A 23,025-nucleotide genomic window follows, 5' to 3' on the forward strand; every position below is an offset into this window, starting at 1 on the left:
ATTCATTATCACTGACATTACATCTTTATTTTGTTACCAACTGGTGACTGACATTTCCAGGGCTACAAGAAGCAAATGCTAATTAGACCACTGTGTACTCTTACCCTTTCTTCTTTTGCTGGACTTTTCCATATTTGAGGAGACATGCCGGAGGCTACTTCTGACCAGCTGCTGGCCCTTGACACTCCTTCTCCAGGCCACCATCCCTGGGATAAAATGAAGCTCCTGTGAATTTCCAGTTCTGTGCCTCTGAAATGGAGCCTATGTAATGGAATGACCCCTTCTTTAAATCACCTGCCCAACCTAATTTAGGAAGTCTAAAGCACTCCAGGGTGACAGAGCACAGACATTAACATGCAAACAAACTGCCATGAAAGTTCAAATTTGCACTTAGACTGGACAAAAGGGAACGAAATGGCTTTCTATGCTGTTCCTTGCATCATCAGAGTTTCACAAATTACTAATCTCTGAAATGATGCCAGAAGGGAACTTCCTCTGATCCTCTCATTCATGCTTAGGTAGACTCAATTCATCTCTGAAAGGCATACCTGTTCACTTTCAACATGAGATGAGAAAGAGCTGTAAAATCTCAAACAGCTCCAGTGAAATGTTTAATGGGTTCAAATGAAAGCAATTAGTAAGTACAAAATTGAAGCTCCTCAGATCTATGCGCTACAGACTCAAAGAAAAGACATAAAACATCGATTTTCTTTCCATTTCCCTGATATGTCACAATAATTCTGCCTTCAAGACAATGTCTGTCTCCAGAAGCTCTGTGAAAATGTTATTTATTCTCTCATTATTTAGCTGCAATAATAATGATAGATGATCATTATAGGCCAGGTCCCCGGTAATTGGCTTTGCATACTTTAATCTTCAAAACAACCCATGGGGGTATAGCTCAGGGATAGAGCATTTGACTGCAAAACAACCCTGCAAGATATGAACTGAGTTATCAATGAGGAAGACAAGTCTGGCCAATGCAAATGGAAATCGTAACTCTAGTTAGGCAGGGTGATCGGTACCTTTTATTGACTGTTTTCTCTTTTCTGCATCACTATGCACTTCTCTACCTGTTTCCTTCACTTCCCAAGCCAACTCTTTTCTTTCGAATCCTTTTTAGGGTCTGGTTCTGGGGAACCCCAATTAAGACAACAGAAGGCGGTATGATCCTGAAATTGAAAATTTACCTTCCTGGTGTGTTGAATGTGGAATGAATAAATAAACTATTCCAGTATCACTTGAGCAAAAAAGTAGGTGTAGTAATCAAGGATAAGGAATTAAAAATGAATAGATTTGAAATGCTTTTCTCTATACTGATATTCAGAGCTGCGCTAGAAGATTTTATCCTTTAATATGATTGATACATATATTATTTAATTATAATTTATAGTTTCAAGCACAGTTACAATTAGGTAGGTATACCTGACTTGGAATTTTGCTTTAGAAAGTTGGCATACAGAAAGCCACTGCTGTACTTAAAATGCCTAACCCTGAATGCAGCCCTCAAAAGCATGAGCTTGGGTCCCCCCAAAAAGCAAGCACTTCTCAATAACAACTTCCCAATACTCATTTTCCTCATTCATCATCTAATCATTAATAAATTTCACTTGAATAACTGTACATTTCAGACTGAGAGAAAAATGAGGTTTCATGTGTTACATGTGCCATTGCTACCCTACTTCTAAAACCTAAGTGTCCTGCTGAAAAAGTATGTGCCCTGGGGCCCAAGACTAATAGAAATTTCAAAGCCTGTTTTATGTTTGCAAGTTAATCTTTCTTTGTCCTCCATCTCATCCAGCAAATACAATATCATAATAACACAACTCATCTCTGTTTTTGAACTTGGCTTTGGATTGAGGATCATTGTGTCTTTGCCTTCAGATGTCTCACTTTGATGTATCTATTTCAAAGGGAGAGATAAAACCCAAAGTTCATTCTCACAATGGGACATCTTTTAAAGCCAAAGAGAAATGTTGGTCCTCTTTGTGGTACACAGCAGCCTGGATTCACTTTGAGATCCTCACTTGAAAGTCCCTGGGCAAGTGCAAAACGGCTTTAGTGATTTATCTTGCTACTGTGAGAACGGAATCGCTGTAGCTATGTCCATTGCACAAGTGGGCAGACAGAAGTTGTGGGAGTGAAGCAGGGAGAAGACCTCGGGGAAATAGGTTTTCTCATTGCCTCTTCCTAATTACTAGCCATGTAGCTAAACTCTTCAGCACTAATGGCTCCACTGGGTATAAATAGCATCTATATATACCTTTGGAAGTATAAATCTGGGCTGGAGGAAGGAGGAATCTGTTCAAACCCACATTCTTATCTCTCTTTTACTCTCTCTCTTTCTCCCTCTGAACTCAACTCCAATCATATCAAAGAAAAAAGAGTCTTTGTATATTTCACCATTAGACATAGCACATTTCACTTTCTAAAACTGTTTTTGATTGGTCCTTTCAATTTGCCATTCTACTTGACTCTTAAATTTCCCATAATTTTGAAGAAATCTCTTTCTAAATTCATTTCTTCCACCTTCAAATTCTAATAGATTGCAATTTCCACAGGGATGCATAAATTCTTATTTTCTTTATATCCTCAGTGCCTAAAACAAAGTCTGGAATATATTATTCAACCAATACATGTTTATTGAGTGAATAAGTGAAGAAATGGCCAAATGAAATTTTAATCATTTGCTCTTCTTTAAATCCTCCTCCTTTCTCTAAGCATGCTCATAGCTGGGCTACCTTGAAAAAAAAATTGTAATGTTTTTGCATGCTGTACCCTCTGAAATAAATTTATCAGTTTCAAAGCACAAGATGGCATATCCCTTCCTACCCCCTTCCCTAGTGGGAGCAATTATATAACCAAAGAAATGGATCAAATTACCAGTCTTTAAAAGTTAAGGAGTGTTATCTCAGCCAAAGCTAAATACAGAGGCTGTCCCCCTCTACTCCATGCTCACTCTTACCTTCTTTGGATGATATATCATGTCAATACCCTGATACTGCTATGGTTTCCACTGGGAGAATCTCAACTGAGGTTTTAATGGAGGCAGTGGCATAACTGAGCATAAGTAGAATCTTAGATCACTAGTGGGCTAATATTTTATTGGCAATTTACAAAATATTTTGAGTGCTAAACCTGCAAGGATTACACAAGACATTCTAAAGGATTTTTTTAAATCATATAGCAATCCAGCACTTAATAAACTAAGATTCTAGAAACAATAAGACATGTGGATGTGGATAAATGTCCATACTTCATGGGTAAAAATTATTTATCTCATAAAAAGCTTCAAAATGAAGTACTATTGGGAAAGGGATTTCACTGGATCACAGAGAGCTTCAAACAGGGAGTGGCATTTTAACAAAGCCTTGAAGGAATGAATTAGTATGTGAACACTTTGCAGTGGTATGCTCTTAAACAAATAATAAAAGCCCTGATCTGTTGCGTTTGGCAATTTCTATGTTATAAATACCCCAACCATGGCCACCAACCAGCTCTCAACATTCCTGAAAAGTTTACAATTAGCCCTCATGAGCCAGCTCCAACACACCACTGTTTGATAAATTTCAACTTAGGCAACCCCTGCTATGAATTTAAATGCTGTATATGAAATTGAAAAGATCCAGTTGTCCCCATATTGAAGGACATGTTGCAATGAAGGAAGAGTGGTTAAGGGAAGAGAACTAGACAGGCTTTGAAGCACTTTTAGCTGACCCCAGTTCAAAGAGTCATGATTACACCCAGGAAAATTATCCCCATCTCTGAGTAGCTCTGAGTTTTGGCAACGTGAAGACGTATTAGCAGTTTGACTTAATCAGAGTATTTCATTAAAAATTTGATCATATGTCTTCATATTCCAAATCTAGGAGTTCTATTTATGACGATAATGGATTTAGGAATACTAAATCTATAGAACTCCTTCTATAAAGATTTTTTTAATCTTCATAGTCCTGAAATGAAGAATTTAAAACAATGTTTATAGTCATGAACGGAAGAAGTTAAAACAGAAGAGGTCTGAGTATTTCTCTGTGAAACCCAAGTTGGCTGGAAGTCAGGGTTTCTTTGGGCAATTGCCTGATGATGGGAGAGAATTTGGCAAAGGTAACCCAGGATTCTGGATATGCTTGTGTTTTGTTTACTGAGCCCAGGGGTTTATTTCTTAAATGAATTCCTTTTTTATTGTGATGGTAGTAATCATGAAAATCCTCCTGGTAATAAGCTCTGTGAAGGTTCCTTGGCAAAATGGCCTATAAATATTGGCCATATGCCACATTTCAATATTTTGGTTTGAAACGCAGCAACCCAAAGCTCAGGAAATATTTTCAGAAAAGACCCATTGTTCTGGCCCTCAGCTGGAATCCTGAACAACAGGCTCCATATACTGTCTTGCTGCCATGATTCTGGGCACTAGTAGAAGACATCTCCCTAGTCACATTGCTTAGTGTCCAGCCTCCAAAATGAGCAGAGATCTGTAAAAAGTGCCTCTTTATTGGGTGAGAGGGTGGACTATTTGAACACCAAGATCCTTCATCAATCTTTAATGTTATGAATCTAACAGCCATTCAGTTCTGAACTCCAAAGGAGAGAGAAGGTATGACAGTGGGCAAACTAGAAGCATGGCTTCTAAGCATGAACTGGTCACTAACTCATGAAGGTGTTGGATTACCCAACCACTACATTTCCTTCCAACTCTACAAATCTATAAATCTACTGTCAAGAGCATTCTAAACTCTTCTTTCAGCATTGGGCTCTATCTAAAAGACAGATAAACTACATTCATTCAATACCATTTAAGAAACATTGATTGTCTTCCGCACGGTACCTACTAAATTTGACATGACGGAATCAAGAATTAAAGAGAAAGGACCTCTGCATGAAACTGATCACAGTTGACAGGAAAACTACAATTGAAAAGACAACTGAAATACATTCTATTGGTACAAAGATCCCACCACCATTCCCTCCAATGAGATATAATCTCCTAATGGATATCGCTTATATGTGGAATCTAAAAAAATGGTACAAGTGCACTTATTTACAAAACAGAAATAGAGTTACAGGTGTAGAAAACCATCTTATGGTTACCAGGAGGGAAAGGGCAGGGCGGGATAAATGGAAGGTTGGGATCGACATATAACACACTACTATATATAAAATAAATAACTAATAAAGACCTACTGTATAGCACGGGGAACTCTACTCAATACTCTGTAGTGGCCTATATGGGAAAAGAATCTAAAAAAGAGTGGATATATGTATATGTATAACTGATTCACTCTGCTGTACACCTGAAACTAATACAACATTGTAAATCAACTACACTCCAATAATTTTTTTTAATCTCCTAATGGTCATTAGAATTACATAACAGTTAGGACACTTAAAGATATATCAGGTCAGCCTAGTCACCCCTTAGGTTTGCCCTAGACAGCAGAGCAGGTTACGCTAAACGATACAGGTTTGTCAAACCACACTGGAGGTTTCACTTCAGCCGACCTCATCTTTGTTGATTCACTAAGGTACCTTCATTGTTATCCCTGTCATCACCATAGGCCTCAGGGTCAAGTAGAAAGGGTTTTATCCCCAGCTTTGCCACTTAACTAACATTGAGATGTGGCACAGTTGGCACTTACAAATCAGTTTCCTCAACTGCCTAAAGCGGGGTATATTTTACTTCTCATCACAGGCTCAAAAGCAATGTCTACGAAAAGGCCACTCAATAAATGTGACCAATTATTCATTTCAGGATTATGTTACATATGCATGCATAGCACAGACCCTCTGCTTGTTTTTACGTGTTTCGTAATATTTGAATGAGGCAGGGTTGAGCAGGTGTGTTCAAGAGAATATTCTTCCATCATTCTCACTGGATCTTCAAAATATTCATAAATAATTATGATGTTATCTTTAATTTTTCCTTTCTTATCAAGGCTGTTGCAGGGGTATCAATTCTAATTTAATCTTCTCTTCCCTCTCTGTCTCAAATTATGAATGCCACTATATTCTAAAACACTGTCATAATTACCATTAAGAAGATTCATTCAGGTATCTATGGAAACAGAGAAAAAGAAATCAAATTTAGTCATGTCAGATGGGGTGTCAAGGAAGGCATTTAGAAAAGAGCAACCACCTTTGAGTTAGCTGTGAAATATGAGTGAGCACTAGAGAGGAAACAAAAGAGGGGCTCAGGGGTGATGCAAAGGCACTGAGACTCACGAAAGCTCACGCTGCCTCTGGCAGCTCACTCCATCCCGGTGAAGAATGCAGTACCAAAGGATGGCAGCTGAGACTGGCAACAGTTGAGGATCAAATCTGAAGGAGCCCTGAACACTATGCTAAGGTATTTGAATATAATTTAGCTAGAAAGCGAGAGTGGAGTGAGCCCCTGAAGGGTTGAGGCAGGTGGCCTACATGATCAGATTTACATTTTTAAGAGTCACAAGGGAAACAGCATTGGGGATGGACTAGAGGAACAACAGACTGAAAGTAGGGAACCGCACACTAGGAAGCCCTGCTATTCTACACTTGGCCTTATTCACTAACATCTTGCAATTTTCATTAATCAACACTCATGAAATGACAGATAAATAACAACATTTTCTCAATTAAGTGGGAGTGGGAGGGGGTGGGTAGGGTAGGGTGAGAGAAGAGTAAGGCGTGATTGGAAAAAACTTGCCATCTATTGCCCTACTAATTGGAGGTTCATGTCTTGCTAGTTTCATGAATGCTTCCCATTTGAGAATAAATCTAAGGCATGATTCATCCCTAATTATCAGAGACAGAGAAAAACAAACATAACCAAACACCTCATTTGAATTGTTTATTTCTTTTAACTACCTAAAGATTACAGCCACAGGTTCTTCACCAATTTATAGGAAAGTAAACACAATAAACAGACAGGTGAAGACGACTCATCTAGGGGGTATTGTGAAAATAATCTAAACAATGAGTGTTCTGGAGACATTTGATATGCACACATCTGCATTATCTAATCAGCACCACACAATCAGATTTCAGTAGTACTAAAGGCAAATATCTGAAGCTCTCTCCCACTGTTCAGACTGTATGTAGACTGCCATGAAAACCCCATCATATGGGAGATGGTTTTATATAAAGGGGACATGGCTTTAGTATTTAAAGAATGTGATGTAAATGAGTGCTTACATATACTGTTATGTGATTTGAAAATTACTGAAATATAAAATAATTATAATATTAATGATATGCATATCCTGATTATTTTACATTATCTAATGATGAGTATTTACTATGTACCAGGCACTGGGAATAGTACTTTGCATTCATTATATCATTTGATATTTAAAGTGGTACCATCACTCCCATTATACAGATGAGGAAACTAAAGAAAGAGGAATTGTCCAAAATCATCTTTGTTAGTTGGAAAAAGACAGAACATGAGTTTGAGTCCAGGTATCTATGACACTACAGGTCATACTCTTAACTGCTGTTAAATACTGCCCTGGATATGGGACTCTACACAGTCTGGATCCACTTAGCTTTCAAGCAACTCCTTGTTCAAACCTCTCTGCTTTCAGGGAGGTCACACATTTTATTCTTTGCTAATTCAATGTAATAAATTCCTCCTGGAGTTCCCCTTGTTCTTTCTTCATTCATTTGGTGATCCTCTCTTACCCCTTTTTCAACATTTAGTTCAGGTTTTATCTCAACTTGAGATAGTTCAGGACTCATCTCAAAACCATGAGTCCTTTCTAAAGAATAAATAAATAAATAAATAAACTAATTAATCAAATTACACTCCACCACCTCTCAAAGCATGAGTTAAATAATTATACTCCTCCACTTCTCAAAGTGGAGTTAAATCACAGACATAATGCCTATGATCTGGATAAATATATATAGGTATAGAAATTAAATTTTTATGTTTAATAACATAATTAAAAATATTAATAGATATTCCAACCATATTTCTTAAATTCAAATTTATGAGTTTACATCTAAAAGTTGTATTCTAAGAGTTAGTATTTCACTGAATAACCAATAGGTCATTGAAGAAATCAAAGGAGAGGTTTACCTGAAGAAACAAGAAAATATCCCAAACAAACAATCTAACTTACACCTAAAGGAACTAGAAAAAGAACAACAACAACAACAATAACAAAAAAGCCTAAAATTAGTAGAAGGAAGGAAATAATAGAGATCAGAGAGGAAGTAAATGAAATAGAGACTAAAAAACAATAGAAAAGATCAGTAAAACTAAGAGCTTATTCTTTGAAAAGATAAACAAAATTGACAAACCTTTAGCTAGACTAACCAAGAAAAAAAAGAGAGAGGACTCACAGAAATAAAATCAGAAATGAAAGAGGAGAAGTTAAATTGATACCACAGAAATGCAAGGCATCATAAAAGACTACTACAAATAATTATATGCCAACAAACTGGACAACCTACAAGAAATGGATAAACTCCTAGAAACATACAATCTTCTAAGACTAAATCATGGAGAAACAGAAAACCTCAATAAACTGATTACTAGAAGGGAGATTGAAACAGTAATCAAAAATCACTCAACAAACAAAAGCCCAGGACAAGATGGCTTCATTGGCAAATTCTACAAAATATTCAAAGCAAATTTAACACCTATCTTCTCAAACTCTTCCAAAAAACTGAAGAGAAGGAAAACCTTCCAAACACATTTTACAAAGCTAGAATTACTCTGATACAAAAATGAGACAAGAACACCCCAGAAAAAGAAAACTGAAGGCCAAAATCTTTGATGAACATAGATGCAAAAATCCTTAACAAAATATTAGCAAACTGAATCTAACAATACATTAAAATGATCATTCAGCATGATCAAGTGGTATTTATTCCAGGGATACAAGGATGGTTCAAGATCTGCAAATTAATCAATGCAATACATCACATTAACAAAACAAAGAATAAAAATCACATGATCATCTCAATAGACACAGAAAAAGCATTTGAAAAATTTCAACATCCATTTTGATAAAAACTCCCAACAAAGTAAGTATAGAGGAAACATGGCTCAATAAAGGCCATATATGACAAACCTGCAGCTAACATCATATGAAATGGCGAAAAGCTGAGAGCATTTCCTCTAAGATCGGAAATGAGACAAGGACACCCACTCTCTCCACTTTTATTCAATATAGTATTGGAAGTCCTAGCCAAAACAGTAAAACAAGAAAAAGTAATAAAAGGCATAAAGAAAGAAAGGAAGGAAGGAAGGAAGGAAGGAAGGAAGGAAGGAAGGAAGGAAGGAAGGAAGGAAGGAAGGAAGAAGGAAGGAAGGAAGGAAGGAAGGAAGGAAGGAAGGAAGGAAGGAAGAAGAAAGGAAGGAAGGAAGGAAGGAAGGAAGGAAGGAAAGAAGAAAGAAAGAAAGAAAAAGAAAGATGTAAAACTGTCACTATTTGCAGATGACATGATATTACATATACAGTACCCGAAAGACACCACCAAAAAACTGTTAGACCTAATAAATTAATTCAGTAGAGTTGCAAGATAAATATATAGAAACTATAGCATTTCTATACACTAATAATGAACTATCAGAAAGAGCAATTAAGATACAATCTCATTTACAACTGTATCAAAAAGAATAAGATACCTCAGGATAAATCTAACCAAGAAAGTAAAAGACCTATATACTGAAAACTATAAGATATTGATGAAAGAAATTGAAGAAGACACAAATAAATGGAAAGATATTCTGTGTTCATGGATTGGAAGAATTAATATGGTTAAAATGTCCATACTACCCAAAGCAATCTACAAATTCAATACAATCCCTATCAAAATTCCAAGACATTTTTCACAGAACTAATAAACAAATAATTCTAAAATTTATATGGAACAACAAAAGATCCCAAATATCCAAAACAATGTTGAAAAAGAAGAAAGCTAGATGTATCACACTCACTGATTTCAAATTATACTACAAAGCTACAGTAACAAAAACAGTATGGTACTGGCACAAAAACAGACACAAAGATCAATGGAACAGAATTGAGAGAAGAAATACAATGGAGAAAGGATAGTCTCTTCAGTAGATGGTGCTGGGAAAGCTGGACAGCCAAATGCAAAAGACTGAAACTAGACCACTATCTTACACTATACATGAAAATTAACTCAAGGGGATTAAAGACTTGCATGTAAGACCTGAAACCATAAAATTCCTAGAAGAAAACATAGGTGCTAACCTCAATAACATCTGTGTTAGCAATGTTTCTGTGAATGACTTCAAAGGCAACATCAAATGGGACTATATCAAACTAAAAAGCTTCTGCACAGTAAAGGAAATAATCATCAAAATGTAAAGGCAATCTATTGCATTGGAGAAGATATTTGCAAATCATACATCTGATAAAGAGTTAATAGCCAAAATATATGAATAATCCATGCAACTCAACAACAAAAATATAAACAACCCAATTTAAAAATGAGCAGTGGATTTGAATAGGCATTTTCCAAAGAAGACATAAAGATGGCCAACAGACACACAAAAAGATGTTCAACATCACTAACTACCAGGGAAATGCAAATCAAAACCACATTGAGCTATCACCTCACACCTGTTAGAATGGCCATAATTAAAAAGACAGAAAATAAGAACTGTTGGAGAAGATGTATAAAAAAAGGGAGTCCTGTTGGTGGGAGTGTAAATACACTGTTGGTGCGAGTGTAAATTGGTGCAGCCACTATGGAAAGATAGTATGGAGATTACTCCAAAAATTAAGAATAGGGCTATTACATACCCAGCTGTTCTACTTCTAGGTATTCATCCAAAGAACACAAAAACACTAATCCAAAAAGGTATATGAAACGCTAAATTCATTGCAGCATTATTTACAATTAGTCAAGATACTGAAACAATCTAAGTATCCATTGATGGATGAATGGATTAGGAAGATGTGCTACATGTACACAATGGAATACCACTCAGCCATAAAAAAAGAATGAAATCCTGCCATTTAACAACATGGATGAACCTTGAGGGTATCATGCAAGTGAAATACGTTGGACAAAGAAAACAAATACTAAATGATTTCACTCATATGGGGAATCTAAAACAAAAAACAAAAAACAAATTAACCAATGGAATAAAACAAAAATAAACTCATAGATACAGAGATCAGATTAGTGGTTACCAGAGGGAAAGGGGTCAACTGTATGGTGATGGAGAGTAATTAGACTTGTAATGGTTATCATTTTTTACTGCATACAAATGTTGAATTATAATGCCGTACACTTGAAACTTATATAATAAGAATTAAGCAAAATAAAATAAAGCAGGCAAGGCTGAAAGACCTACATTGGAGCAGAGAATGAGCCAGTACTGCTATTGATTAAATTAGATTTGGAACCAGGGGGAGAAAAGTTAGTATTTGCAGTCTGATGATTCAGAAATGTGAAAATTCACAGAATAACCAAAGATGGGTGAAAACAGTAAAATCACTCTTCCAGAGGAAACATTGGCTTTATTTTAGAATATCCTTCAAAACTTGGATATATCATTTATCATTTAAGCCTGTTGTGTAAAGATGAGAAAAACATTCATATATTTCCATATGTTTTCAAGAACGGATCAACAAATATACTAGAAGATCCAAATATACTAGACGGAAATGAGAACTGGCGATAAACTGCTCAAATCCCACTTCAAGAAAAAACTCATTGCCTGGGTGCAAGCAGTCTGATTAGGAGGCAGCCTCCAGCTCCTAGTTTCATCAGGGTCCTATCAACTTTAGAGTCAAGGTCCTACTCTTCTGGGAGCATCCTCTGGCCAAAGCCTAAGCAAACTGGTAGTATAATGCCTAACCACTTCTAATCTCTGTTCTGGAGCTCCCCAAGGTTACTCCCCAATATACATTTTGTACTACTTGCTCTGTCTTGTCCTGTTTCCTAAAGAACCCAACCTATAAATATTTCACACACACACACACACACACACACACACACACACACACACACATGACAAGGAGACAGGAATGCTAAGATGGAGATCCAGGTTCTCACACATAAATGCTATGGGGGATTGAAGAAAACTTTGACAGTTTCTGCCTTTATAAAAGCCCCACCCTAGGCCTCAAGAAATAGTCGAAATTCCATTCTTCATCCTATGCTCTCCTCCCCTCCATACAAGAGTCTACTTTCCTTGTCCTCATCACAGCTAGAGATGCAGACAAAAATATTTCACTTTATTGTCCTGTGATGTGTTTACTTTGCCTTCAAATTCCTTGTCTGTATTAAAAATAAAATACTAATGCCAAATTACTTTATGTAAAGTACCTAATTACTTCACGTTAAGTACCAAAAAACAGGCTGGCATCTAGTATGCACTTAATACAAATTAGCTCCACTTTTTCTTAGAGGAATTACTCTCATTTCTTCACTTAATGCTCAAATATTTCTATTAAGTAATCATAACTTGTACAGTATTAAAGATATCATATTCTATACCTTCTCCTTCTAAATTCCAGGTATGTATGGGATCTATTTTGATAATATCTGTGACATATCTGATTTATAAATGAAACTGATACAAGCTAATGGGATCTATTTTGCTCACCAGAGCCCAATACTGAGTACTCACAAAAGCCTCCCAGCTTTTCTCTCTACCTCCAACTACTGGACATTCAATCAAAAGGTTATCAATGGGCAGAAAGTTGACTCTGCTCCTGCTCTAGGACAGCTCTCATCTCTACTCCCTGCTGAATTAGGGTCTCCAAAGAATACAGTGCAACCCTGAAAGAGAAGTGATCTGAAGGATCAGTTATTTCCATTCATTTGTTCATTTCTCATGCCATTCATTCAACAAAAATATTTTGAGATTCTATACATGCCAGGCTAAGTAAAAAAGGGAAAGTTTTCTCCTTGACTCTTATTCTTACTCCCCAGTTGTAGTCGTTAAAGGAAGCTGATATGCTAGGAAACAGAAACAGATTCACAGACATAGAGAACAGACTTGTGGTTGTGAAGGGGGAGGAGGTGCGGGAAGGGAAGGATTGGGAATTTGGGATTAGCAGACGCAAACTAGTACATAGAGGATGTATAAAGAGCAAGGTCCTACTGTATAGCACAGGGAACTATATTTAATACCTTGTGATAAACAATAATGGAAAAGAATATGAAAATATATATACACACATAACTAAATCACTTTGCTATACAGCAGAAATTCATACAATATTGTAAGTCAACTATACTTCAATAAAATTTCTATTAAAAAGGAAGGTGATATGTACATGTGCATGTACATGTGCGTGAATGTCTGTATATATGTGTACATACATGTGCAAAAAAGAAGGATCTATATACTTTTTACAATCGAGAATATATTACAAATGTTTTACTTAATTCAGTTATACAGCATTTCAGCTAGATTTTATTTCTTATCTCCATCCCCCAAACCTCTCCTCTCACTCAACGTGACACTTCTGTCTGTACTAGTTTTTCCTTTGTATTAGCCTTCTGTTTCCTCTTTTGGCCAAAGAATCAAGTAATCATTACCTTAAGAGTAATTATGCCAAAGAGAGAGAGAATATCAAATAGTCATCTTTGCTATGTCCTTAGAGTTTTCTTCTTTAAAACTGTTATCTGAAGTTCAACTTCTGTTCCTAGATTTTTTGCTTCCATTATACTCTTGGGGCGAGAAATCATAATGGCATCTCTCACAAGCACCTCATATGACTTCCAGAGCAGTGGAATTTGTCAGAAGGGCAAATCTGTATCCCCTCTTGACTCTCCACCTTTGCCCTGGCCATATTTCCACCTTCCCTGTTCTGAGGATGGAGCAACAAAGCTGTCTTCACTCCTGAGCCGGCCAGTTCAGGCGATGCCTTGAAATTGCTGCTTGTCCTCATGTCAGCACAACTGCTCCCTGACAGTGGGGGCTGTCCTCTGATGGGGCACTGCAGAGAGTTTACAGCAGCCCTAACCTCAGCTCCTCAGCAGAAGCTCCACCTCCTCATGAACAAAGAAAAATAAAATGAGAAATGAGGAAAAGTAAACTACTCCCTTTATTTTCTTTTCTGGGCCTTTGGAGCTTTGCTGAAACATTAAAAAAAAAAAAAAAGAGCATGAAAGAGTATTGCTTTTAACTCTGAAAATATTCACCTTTTAACACAAGGACTCTGCCCTTGAACTTCAAAACTGTGTCCTGCCTAAAAGACCAAAGTGTTTCTAAGGTAGACTTGGGCTCATGGTTTCTGAGCACTTTTCCTGTTGATTTACCATTCTCATCTTTACAGTTTTTTCCTGTGTGATCTAGAGAATGGATTGAACTGAAATATAAGAAGCCCTTATAACAGATATTCAGAGGCATTTAAGAGGGAAACCCTCTGACACAGATCTGACATTCTCTCCATTTATATGATAGAGAAAACAAAGTACATAAAGGTAAGAAGGCTCTGTCAAGCTTGGCTTCCAGCCTACCCATCAGTGGGATACAACTCAGGCTTTCTGGTTAGTTACAGATGTGTGGGACTCTTCTTTTTTGGTTATTAGTGCTCAAGTATATTGTGAGGTTACTGGAGACAGGATCAGACTATGTAACATACACTTTGTTAATAATCGATTTCCTGAATATTCAATAAAAGATTATTACTAAAACTAATGCAGTAAAAATATTACGATTATTGGCTTTAAAATATCTAGCAAAAAGAAGCAGTGTGATGGATGTTACCAGCCACCAAAAATATATTACTTAACATAGTTGAGGCCTGAAAACTACAGATTAACTACCGGTATAATATAATACTCTCAGACTGATGATTGGTAATTAATCACTCATTTAAGTCAAGATATTCTAATACTTGCCTAACTAAATAGACATTGATTTAGAGTATCTAGAATAATGCAGAACTTATCAAGTCTTAAAATGTCTACTGTACCATGCCATTTCACAGCTGAGAGGCCTAACACCCAAAAATATTTGAAGATTTGCTAGGTATCCTTGGGAAAATTCAAGAATTTACCAGGTAGCATTGTTCTGACACATCCACATCCCATCTTAACTAACTTTGTAATTCTAAATATCTCCATAAAAGTATAATCATACAAATGTACGTTAGAAATATAATACACAACTTAAGAATAATTATATTGGGGATAGCTTCAAGATGGCAGAGGAGTAAGACGTGGAGATCACCTTCCTCTCCACAAATACATCAAAAATACATTTACATGAGGAACACTTCCTATAGAACACCTACTGAACACTGGCAGAAGACCTCAGACTTCCCGAAAGAGTCTCCAGCCAGGTGTCAAGCCTGAGCCTCTGAGGTGGGAAAGCCGAGATCATGACATTGGTCCACCAGAGACCTCCTGGCCCCACTTAATATCAAATGGTTAAAGCTACTCTGAGACCTCCATCTCAGTGCTAAGACCCAGCTCCACTCAACAACCAGCAAGCTACAGTGCTGGACACCCTATATCAAACAACTAGCAAGACAGGAACACAACACCACATATTAGCAGAGAGGCTGCTGAAAATCATAAAGAGTTCACAGACACCCAAAAAAACACCACCAGATGTGGTCCTGCCCACCAGAAAGACAAGATCCAGCCTCATCCACCAGCACACAAGCACCAGTCCCCTCCACCTGGAAGCCTACACAACCCACTGAACCAACCTTACCCACTGCAGGGCAGACACCAAAAACAACGGGAACTACAAAACTGCAGCCTGCAGAAAGGAGGCCCCAAACACAGCAAGGTAAGCAAAATGAGAAGACAGAGAAATACAAAGCAGATGAAGGAACAAGGTAAAAAGCCACCAGACCAAACAAATGCAGAGGAAATAGGCAGTCTACCTGAAAAAGAATTCAGAATAATGACAGTAAAGATGATCCAAAAACTTGGAAATACAATGGAGAAAATACAAGAAACGTTTAACAAGGACCTAGAATACCTAAAGAGCAAACAAACAATGATGAACAACACAATATATGAAATTAAAAATTCTCTAGAAGGAATCAATAGCAGAATAACTGATGTAAAAGAAGGGATAAGTGACTGGGAAGATAAAATACTGGAAATACCTACTGCAGAGCAGAAAAAAGAAAAAAGAATGAAAAGAATTGAGGACAGTCTCAGAGACCTCTGGGACAACATTAAATGCACCAATATTCGAATTATAGAGGTCCCAGAAGAAGAAGAGAAAAAGAAAGGGACTGAGAAAATATATGGGAAAGGAAATAGTCAATAAAGTCCACTAAGAGCAGAGTGTCCCATACAGGATAAATCCAAAGAGACAAACACAAGACACATATTAATCAAACTACCAAAAATTGAATAAAAAGAAAATATATTAAAAGCAGCAAGGGAAAAACAACAAATAACATAAAAGGGAATCTCCATAAGGTTAACAGCTGATCTTTGAGCAGAAACTCTGCAAGCCAGAAGGGAGTGGCAGGACATATTTAAAGTGATGAAAGGGAAAAACCTACAACCAAGATTACTCTACGCAGCAAGGATCTCATTCATATTCAACGGAGAAATAAAAACATTTACAAACAAGCAAAAGATGAGAGGATTCAGCACCACAAAGCCAGCTTTACAACAAATGCTAAAGTAACTTCTCTAGGCACAAAACACAAGAGAAAGAAAAGACCTACAAGAACAAACCCAAAACAATTAAGAAAATGGTAATAGGACCAACATATCGATAACTACCTTAAATATAAATTGATTAAATGCTCCAAACAAAAGACAAAGACTGGCTAAATGGATACAAAAACAGGACCCATATAAATGCTGTCTACAAGAGACCCACTTCAGACCTACGGACACATACAGACTGAAAGTGAGGGGATGGAAAAAGATACTCCAGGCTAATGGAAACCAAAAGAAAGCTGGAGTAGCAATTCTCGTATCAGAAAAAATAGACTTTAAAATAAAGACTATTAAAAGAGACAAAAAAGAAAACTACATAATGATCAAGGGATCAAACCAAGAAGATATAACAATTGTAAATATTTATACACCCAACATATGAGCACCTCAATACATAAGGCAAATGTTAACAGCCATAAAAGGGGAAATCGACAGGAACACAATCATAGTAGGGGAATTTAACACCTCACTTACACCAATGGACAGTTCATCCAAAATGAAAATAAATAAGGAAACACAAGCTTTAAATGATACATTAAACAGGATGGACTTAATTGATATTTATAGGACATTCCATCCAAAAACAACAGAATACACTTTCTTCTAAAGTGTTCATGGAACATTCTCCAGAATAGATCATATCTTGGGTCACAAACCAAGCCTTGGTAAATTTAAGAAAATTGAAATCGTATCAAGCATCTTTTCTGACTACAATGCTAGGAGACTAGATATCAGCTACAGGAAAAAATCTGTAAAAAATACAAACACATGGAGGCTAACAATACACTGCTAAATAATCGAGATCACTGAAGAAATCAAAGAGGAAATTAAAAAACACCTAGAACCAAAAGACAATGAAAACATGATGACCCAAAACCTATGGGATGCAGCAAAAGCAGTTCTAAGAGGGAAGTTTATAGCAATATAATCCTACCTCAAGAAACAAGAAACATCTCAAATAAACAACCTAACCTTACACCTAAAACACTCAGAGAAAGAAGAACAAAAAAAACCCAAAGACAGCAGAAGGAAAGAAATCATAAAGATGATATCAGAAGTAAATGAAAAAGAAATGAAGGAAACAATAGCAAAGATCAGTAAGACTAAAACCTGGTTCTTTGAGAAAATAAACGAAATTGATAAGCCACTAGCCACACTCATCAAGATAAAAAGAGAGAAGACTCAAATCAATAGAATTAGAAATGAAAAAGGAGAAGTAACAGCTGACACTGCAGAAATACAAAGGATCATGAGAGAGTACTACAAGCAACTATATACCAATAAAATGGACAACCTGGAAAAAATGCACAAATTCTTAGAAAAGCACAACCTTCTGAGTCTGAACCAGGAAGAAATAGAAAAAATAAACAGACCAATCACAAACACCCAAACTGAAACTGTGATTAAAAGTCTTCCAACAAACAAAAGCCCAGGACCAGATGGCCTCACAGGCGAATTCTATCAAACATTTAGAGAAGAAATAACACCTATCCTTCTCAAACTCTTCCAAAATATAGCAGAGGGAGGAACACTCCCCAATTCATTCTACGAGGCCACCATCACCTTGATACCAAAACCAGACAAGGATGTCACAAAGAAAGAAAACCACAGGCCAAAATCACTGATGAACATAGATGCAAAAGTCCTCAGCAAAACACTAGCAAACAGAATCCAACAACACATTAAAAGGATCATACACCATGATGAAGTGGGGTTTATCCCAGGAATGCAAGGATTCTTTGATATATGCAAATCAATCAATGTGATAAACCATATTAACAAATTAAAGGAGAAAAACCATATAATCATCTCAATAGATGCAGATAAAGCTTTTGACAAAATTCAACAGCCATGTATGATAAAAACCCTACAGAAAGTAGGCATAGAGGGAACTTACCCCAATATAATAAAGGCCATAGATGACAAACCCACAGCCAACATCGTTCTCAATGGTGAAAAACTTAAACCATTTCCAATAAGATCAGGAAAAGGACAAGGTTTCCCACTCTCACCACTATTATTCAACATAGTTTTGGAAGTTTTAGCAATAGCAATGAGAGGATAAAAAGAAATAAAAGTAACTGAAAACAGAAAAGAAAATATAAAATTGTCACTGTTTGCCGGGGACATGATGCTATACATAGAGAATCCAAAAGATGCTACCAGAAAACTACAAGAGCTAATCGATGAATTTGGTAAAGTAGCAGGATACAAAATTAATGCACAGAAAACTCTGGCATTCCTATACACTAATGATGAAACATCTGCAAGAGAAATTAAGGAAACACTCCCATTTACCACTGCAATAAAAAGAATAAAATACCTAGGAATAAACCTACCTAAGGAGACAAAAGACCTGTATGCAGAAAATTTTAAGACACTGATGAAAGAAATTAAAGATAATACAAATAGATGGAGATATATACCATGTTCTTGGATTGGAAGAATCAACATTGTGAAAATGACTCTACTACCCAAAGCATTCTACAGATTCAGTGCAATCCCTATAAAACTACCAGTGGCATTTTTCACAGAACTAGAACAAAAACTTTCACAATTTGTATGGAAACACAAAAGACCCCGCAAAGCCAACGCAATCTTGAGAAAGAAAAACGGAGCTGGAGGAATCAGGCTCCCAGACTTCAGAATATACTACAAAGCTACAGTAATCAGGACAGTTTGGTACTTGTATAAAAACAGAAATATAGATCAATAGAACAGGATAGAAAGCCCAGAGATAAACCCACACGCATATGATCACCTTATATTTGATAAAGGAGGCAAGAATATAAAATGGAGAAAAGACAGCCTCTTCAATAAGTGGTGCTGGGAAAACTGGACAGCTACATGTAAAAGAATGAAATTACAACACTCTCTAACACCATACATAAAAATAAACTCAAAATGGATTAAAGATCTAAATGTAAGACTGGACACCATAAAACGCTTAGAGGAAAACATAGGCAGAACACTCTATGACATAAATCACAGCAAGACCTTTTTTGACCCACCTTCTAGAGAAATGGAAATAAAAACAAAAATAAATATATGGGACCTAATGAAACTTAAAAGCTTTCACACAGCAATGGAAACCATAAACAAGACGAAAAGACAACCCTTAGAATAGGAGAAAATATTTGCAAATGAATCAACTGACAAAGGATCAATCTCCAAAATATACAAGCAGCTCATGCAGCTCAATATCAAAAAACCAAACAACGTAATCCAAAAATGGGCAGAAGGCCTAAACAGACATTTCTCCGGAAAAGATATACAGATTGCCAACAAGCACATGAGAAGATGCTCAACATCATTAATCATTACAGAAATGCAAATCAAACCTACAATGAGGTATCATCTCACACTGTTCAGAATGGCCATCATCAAAAAATCTACAAACAATAAATGCTGGAGAGGGTGTGGAGAAAAGGGAACCCTCTTGCACTGTTGGTGGGAATGTAAATTGATACAGCCACTATGGAGAACAGTACGGAGGTTCCTTAAAAAACTAAAAGTAGAATTACCATATGACTCAGCCACCCCACTACTGGGCATATACACAGAGAAAACCATAATTCAAAAAGACACATGCACCCCAATGTTCATTGCAGCACTATTATTTACAATAGCCATGGTCATGGAAGCAACCTAAGTGCCCATCGACAGACAAATGGATAAAGGAGATGTGGTATACATATACAATGGATAATACTCAGCCATAAAAAGGAACAAAATTGGGTCATTTTTAGAGACATGGATGAATTTAGAGACTGTCATACAGAGTGACGTAAGTCAGAAAGAGAAAAACAAATATCGTACATTGATGGATATATGTGGATCCTAGAAAAATGGTACAGATGAACTGGTTTTCAGGGCAGAAATTGAGACACAGATGTAGAGAACATATGTATGGACACCAAGGGGGAAAGGGGTGGGGGGTGGAGGTGGTGGTGTAATGAATTGGGAGATTGGGATTGACATATATATACACTAATATGTATAAAATGGGTAACTAATAAGAACCTGCTGTATAAAAAAAATAAATAAAATAAAATTCAAGAATTCAAAAATAAATAAATACACCATGGGAATATAAAAAAAAAGTATGAAAACCATGTTCTTACGCTGTAAAACTGCTAGATGAATGTCACAATTTTTTTAATTTTTAAAATTGCTTTAAAAATTCCATGAAAATGTTGGAATACAACTGTTTTGCAAATGTGAAAAAAAAAAATCTACAAACCTTAAGTGCTGTAGAGGGTGTTGAGAAAAGGGAACCCTCTTGAATTATTGTTAGGAATGTAAACTGATACAGCCACTATGGAGAACAGTATGGAGGTTCCTTAAAAAACTAAAAATAGAACTACCATATGACCCAGCAATCCCACTACTGGGCATATACCCTGAGAAAACCATAATTCAAAGAGTCATGTACCACAATGTTCATTGCAGCACTATTTACAATAGCCAGGACGTGGAAGTAACCTGTGTCCATCAACAAATGAATGGATAAAGAAGATGTGACACATATATACAATGGAATATTACTCAACCATAAAAAGAAATGAAATTGAGTTATTTGTAGTGAGGTGAATGGACCCAGAGTCTGTCATACAGAGTGAAGTAAGTCAGAAAGAGAAAAACAAATACCATATGCTAACACATATATATGGAATCTAAAAATAAAAATGGTTCTGAAGAACCTAGGGGCAGCACAGGAATAAAGATGCAGACATAGAGAATGGACTTGAGGACACGGGGAAGGGGAAAGGGAAGCTGGGACGAAGTCAGAGAGTGGCATGGACATATATACACTACCAAACGTAAAATAGATAGCTAGTGGGAAGCAGCCACATAGCACAGGGAGATAAGCTCGGTAGTTTGTGACCACCTAGAGGGGTAGGATAGGGAGGGTGGGAGGGAGATGCACGAGGGAGGAGATATGGGGATATATGTTCATGTACACCTGATACACTTTGTTATACAGCAGAAACTAATACACCATTATGAAGCAATTATACTTCAGTAAAGATGTTAAAAAAATAAAAGAATAATTATATTGATTGACTCTGTCCAGCACTGATACCACCTCTAGTGCTTACTAGCTTTGTGATCTTAAGCAAGTTAGTCACACACAGTGTGGCTTAGTTTACTCATCGTTAAAGTGGGGTTGTAAATTTCTACCTCGCAGACTTGATGCACTGAATAAAACTAAATTCTGGGCAATCAGACTTCCTATCTGGTACTCTCTGGCTCCATTCCATTCACACGGACCCCATAAGGAAGGGAGGCCTTGTGAAGTTCTCCCACCTGACCTGCTTCCACGTGGCCAGTGTCACTATTAGGCCTGCAACAAGATACACAATTGTAAACTCTTCAAAGTTTAAACATGGAGGAGCAGGTAAAGATATAGAGTCCCATATCCCATTGATCACTATTAGCATAATCCACAATTATAGTCTCAAACTGCTATACTATCGGGCAAAACATTGCATTGTATCTATCTTGAAGACTGTGCAGGTGGAAGTTGAAACCAAGAGATCTGGAACATAGATCCTTGTTGCACACTCACCAGTATTGTGATCTAGAACAAGTCATGTTTTCTTACCTTCAATGTTTAATTATGGTAACAGGTGATATTATCTGCCTAGTATAATGCCTGGGACAGAATAGGTGTTACTTACGAAAATAAAAGCCAAAATTGATTAACACTTTCTATTTACCACTGCCAGGAGCGCTTTACATGCATTATCCCATCTCATCTTCACGACAACCATATGGGGTAAACATGATTGTTTCCTGATCTATAAAATGGGGCTAATGAGGCTCAGAGATGTTAAATAATTTCCCCAAGGTCACACAGGAGGTTAGACTACTTAGATTTAAACTTCAGCTCCAAGAACTCCAAAATCTGAGCTTTTATTTACCATAATATGCTTCCGTGGCTTACGAAATAAAAGAGAAAACAGAACTTTCTATGCAACAAGGATTTGTGTGAAGAAAAAAGTATTTCTTTTATTAAAAAGAACTCCATAGGGCTTCCCTGGTGGCGCAGTGGTTGCGAGTCCGCCTGCCGATGCAGGGGACGCGGGTTCGTGCCCCGGTCTGGGAAGATCCCACATGCCGCGGAGCGGCTGGGCCCGTGAGCCATGGCCACGGAACCTGCACATCTGGAGCCTGTGCTCCGCAATGGGAGAGGCCACAACAGTGAGAGGCCCACGTACCAAAAAAAAAAAAAAAAAAAAAAAAAAGAACTCCATAAATGGAAGGGATTATTGGTACAAAATAATGAAAGTGTTTGGTGAATGATGTAAATTCCTATATTCCCTAAAGCAGTGTTGGATCTTCTTAAATAAAGGAAAATGATTACTTCTGCAGATTCCCTGGTCTAAGATTTATGAATGC

The 23,025-nt window shown here is 36.8% G+C and overlaps 1 protein-coding gene across 8 annotated transcripts in view; it reads right to left on the reverse strand.

Moving 5' to 3' along the window:
- The window catches only part of LOC307178258 (uncharacterized protein), a 1,492,981-nt gene that overhangs the window by 973,051 nt on the left and 496,905 nt on the right, over positions 1 to 23,025 (reverse strand). For 7 of the 8 annotated variants that reach the window (XR_013825157.1, XR_013825159.1, XM_079906244.1 and 4 more), the window contains one exon: positions 105 to 206. The exons of the other annotated variant lie outside the window; for it this stretch is intronic. Coding sequence is in view for 5 of the 7 variants with exons in the window: in XM_079906244.1 (XP_079762370.1) it covers positions 105 to 206 (102 nt within the window). In the remaining 2 variants the exon portion in view is untranslated. The remainder of the gene's footprint in view (positions 1 to 104; positions 207 to 23,025) is intronic. 8 annotated transcript variants of the gene reach the window in all.

This window comes from Stenella coeruleoalba (genome assembly GCF_951394435.1).
Source record: "Stenella coeruleoalba genome assembly, chromosome: 20".
Classification (NCBI taxonomy): Eukaryota; Metazoa; Chordata; class Mammalia; order Artiodactyla; family Delphinidae; genus Stenella; species Stenella coeruleoalba.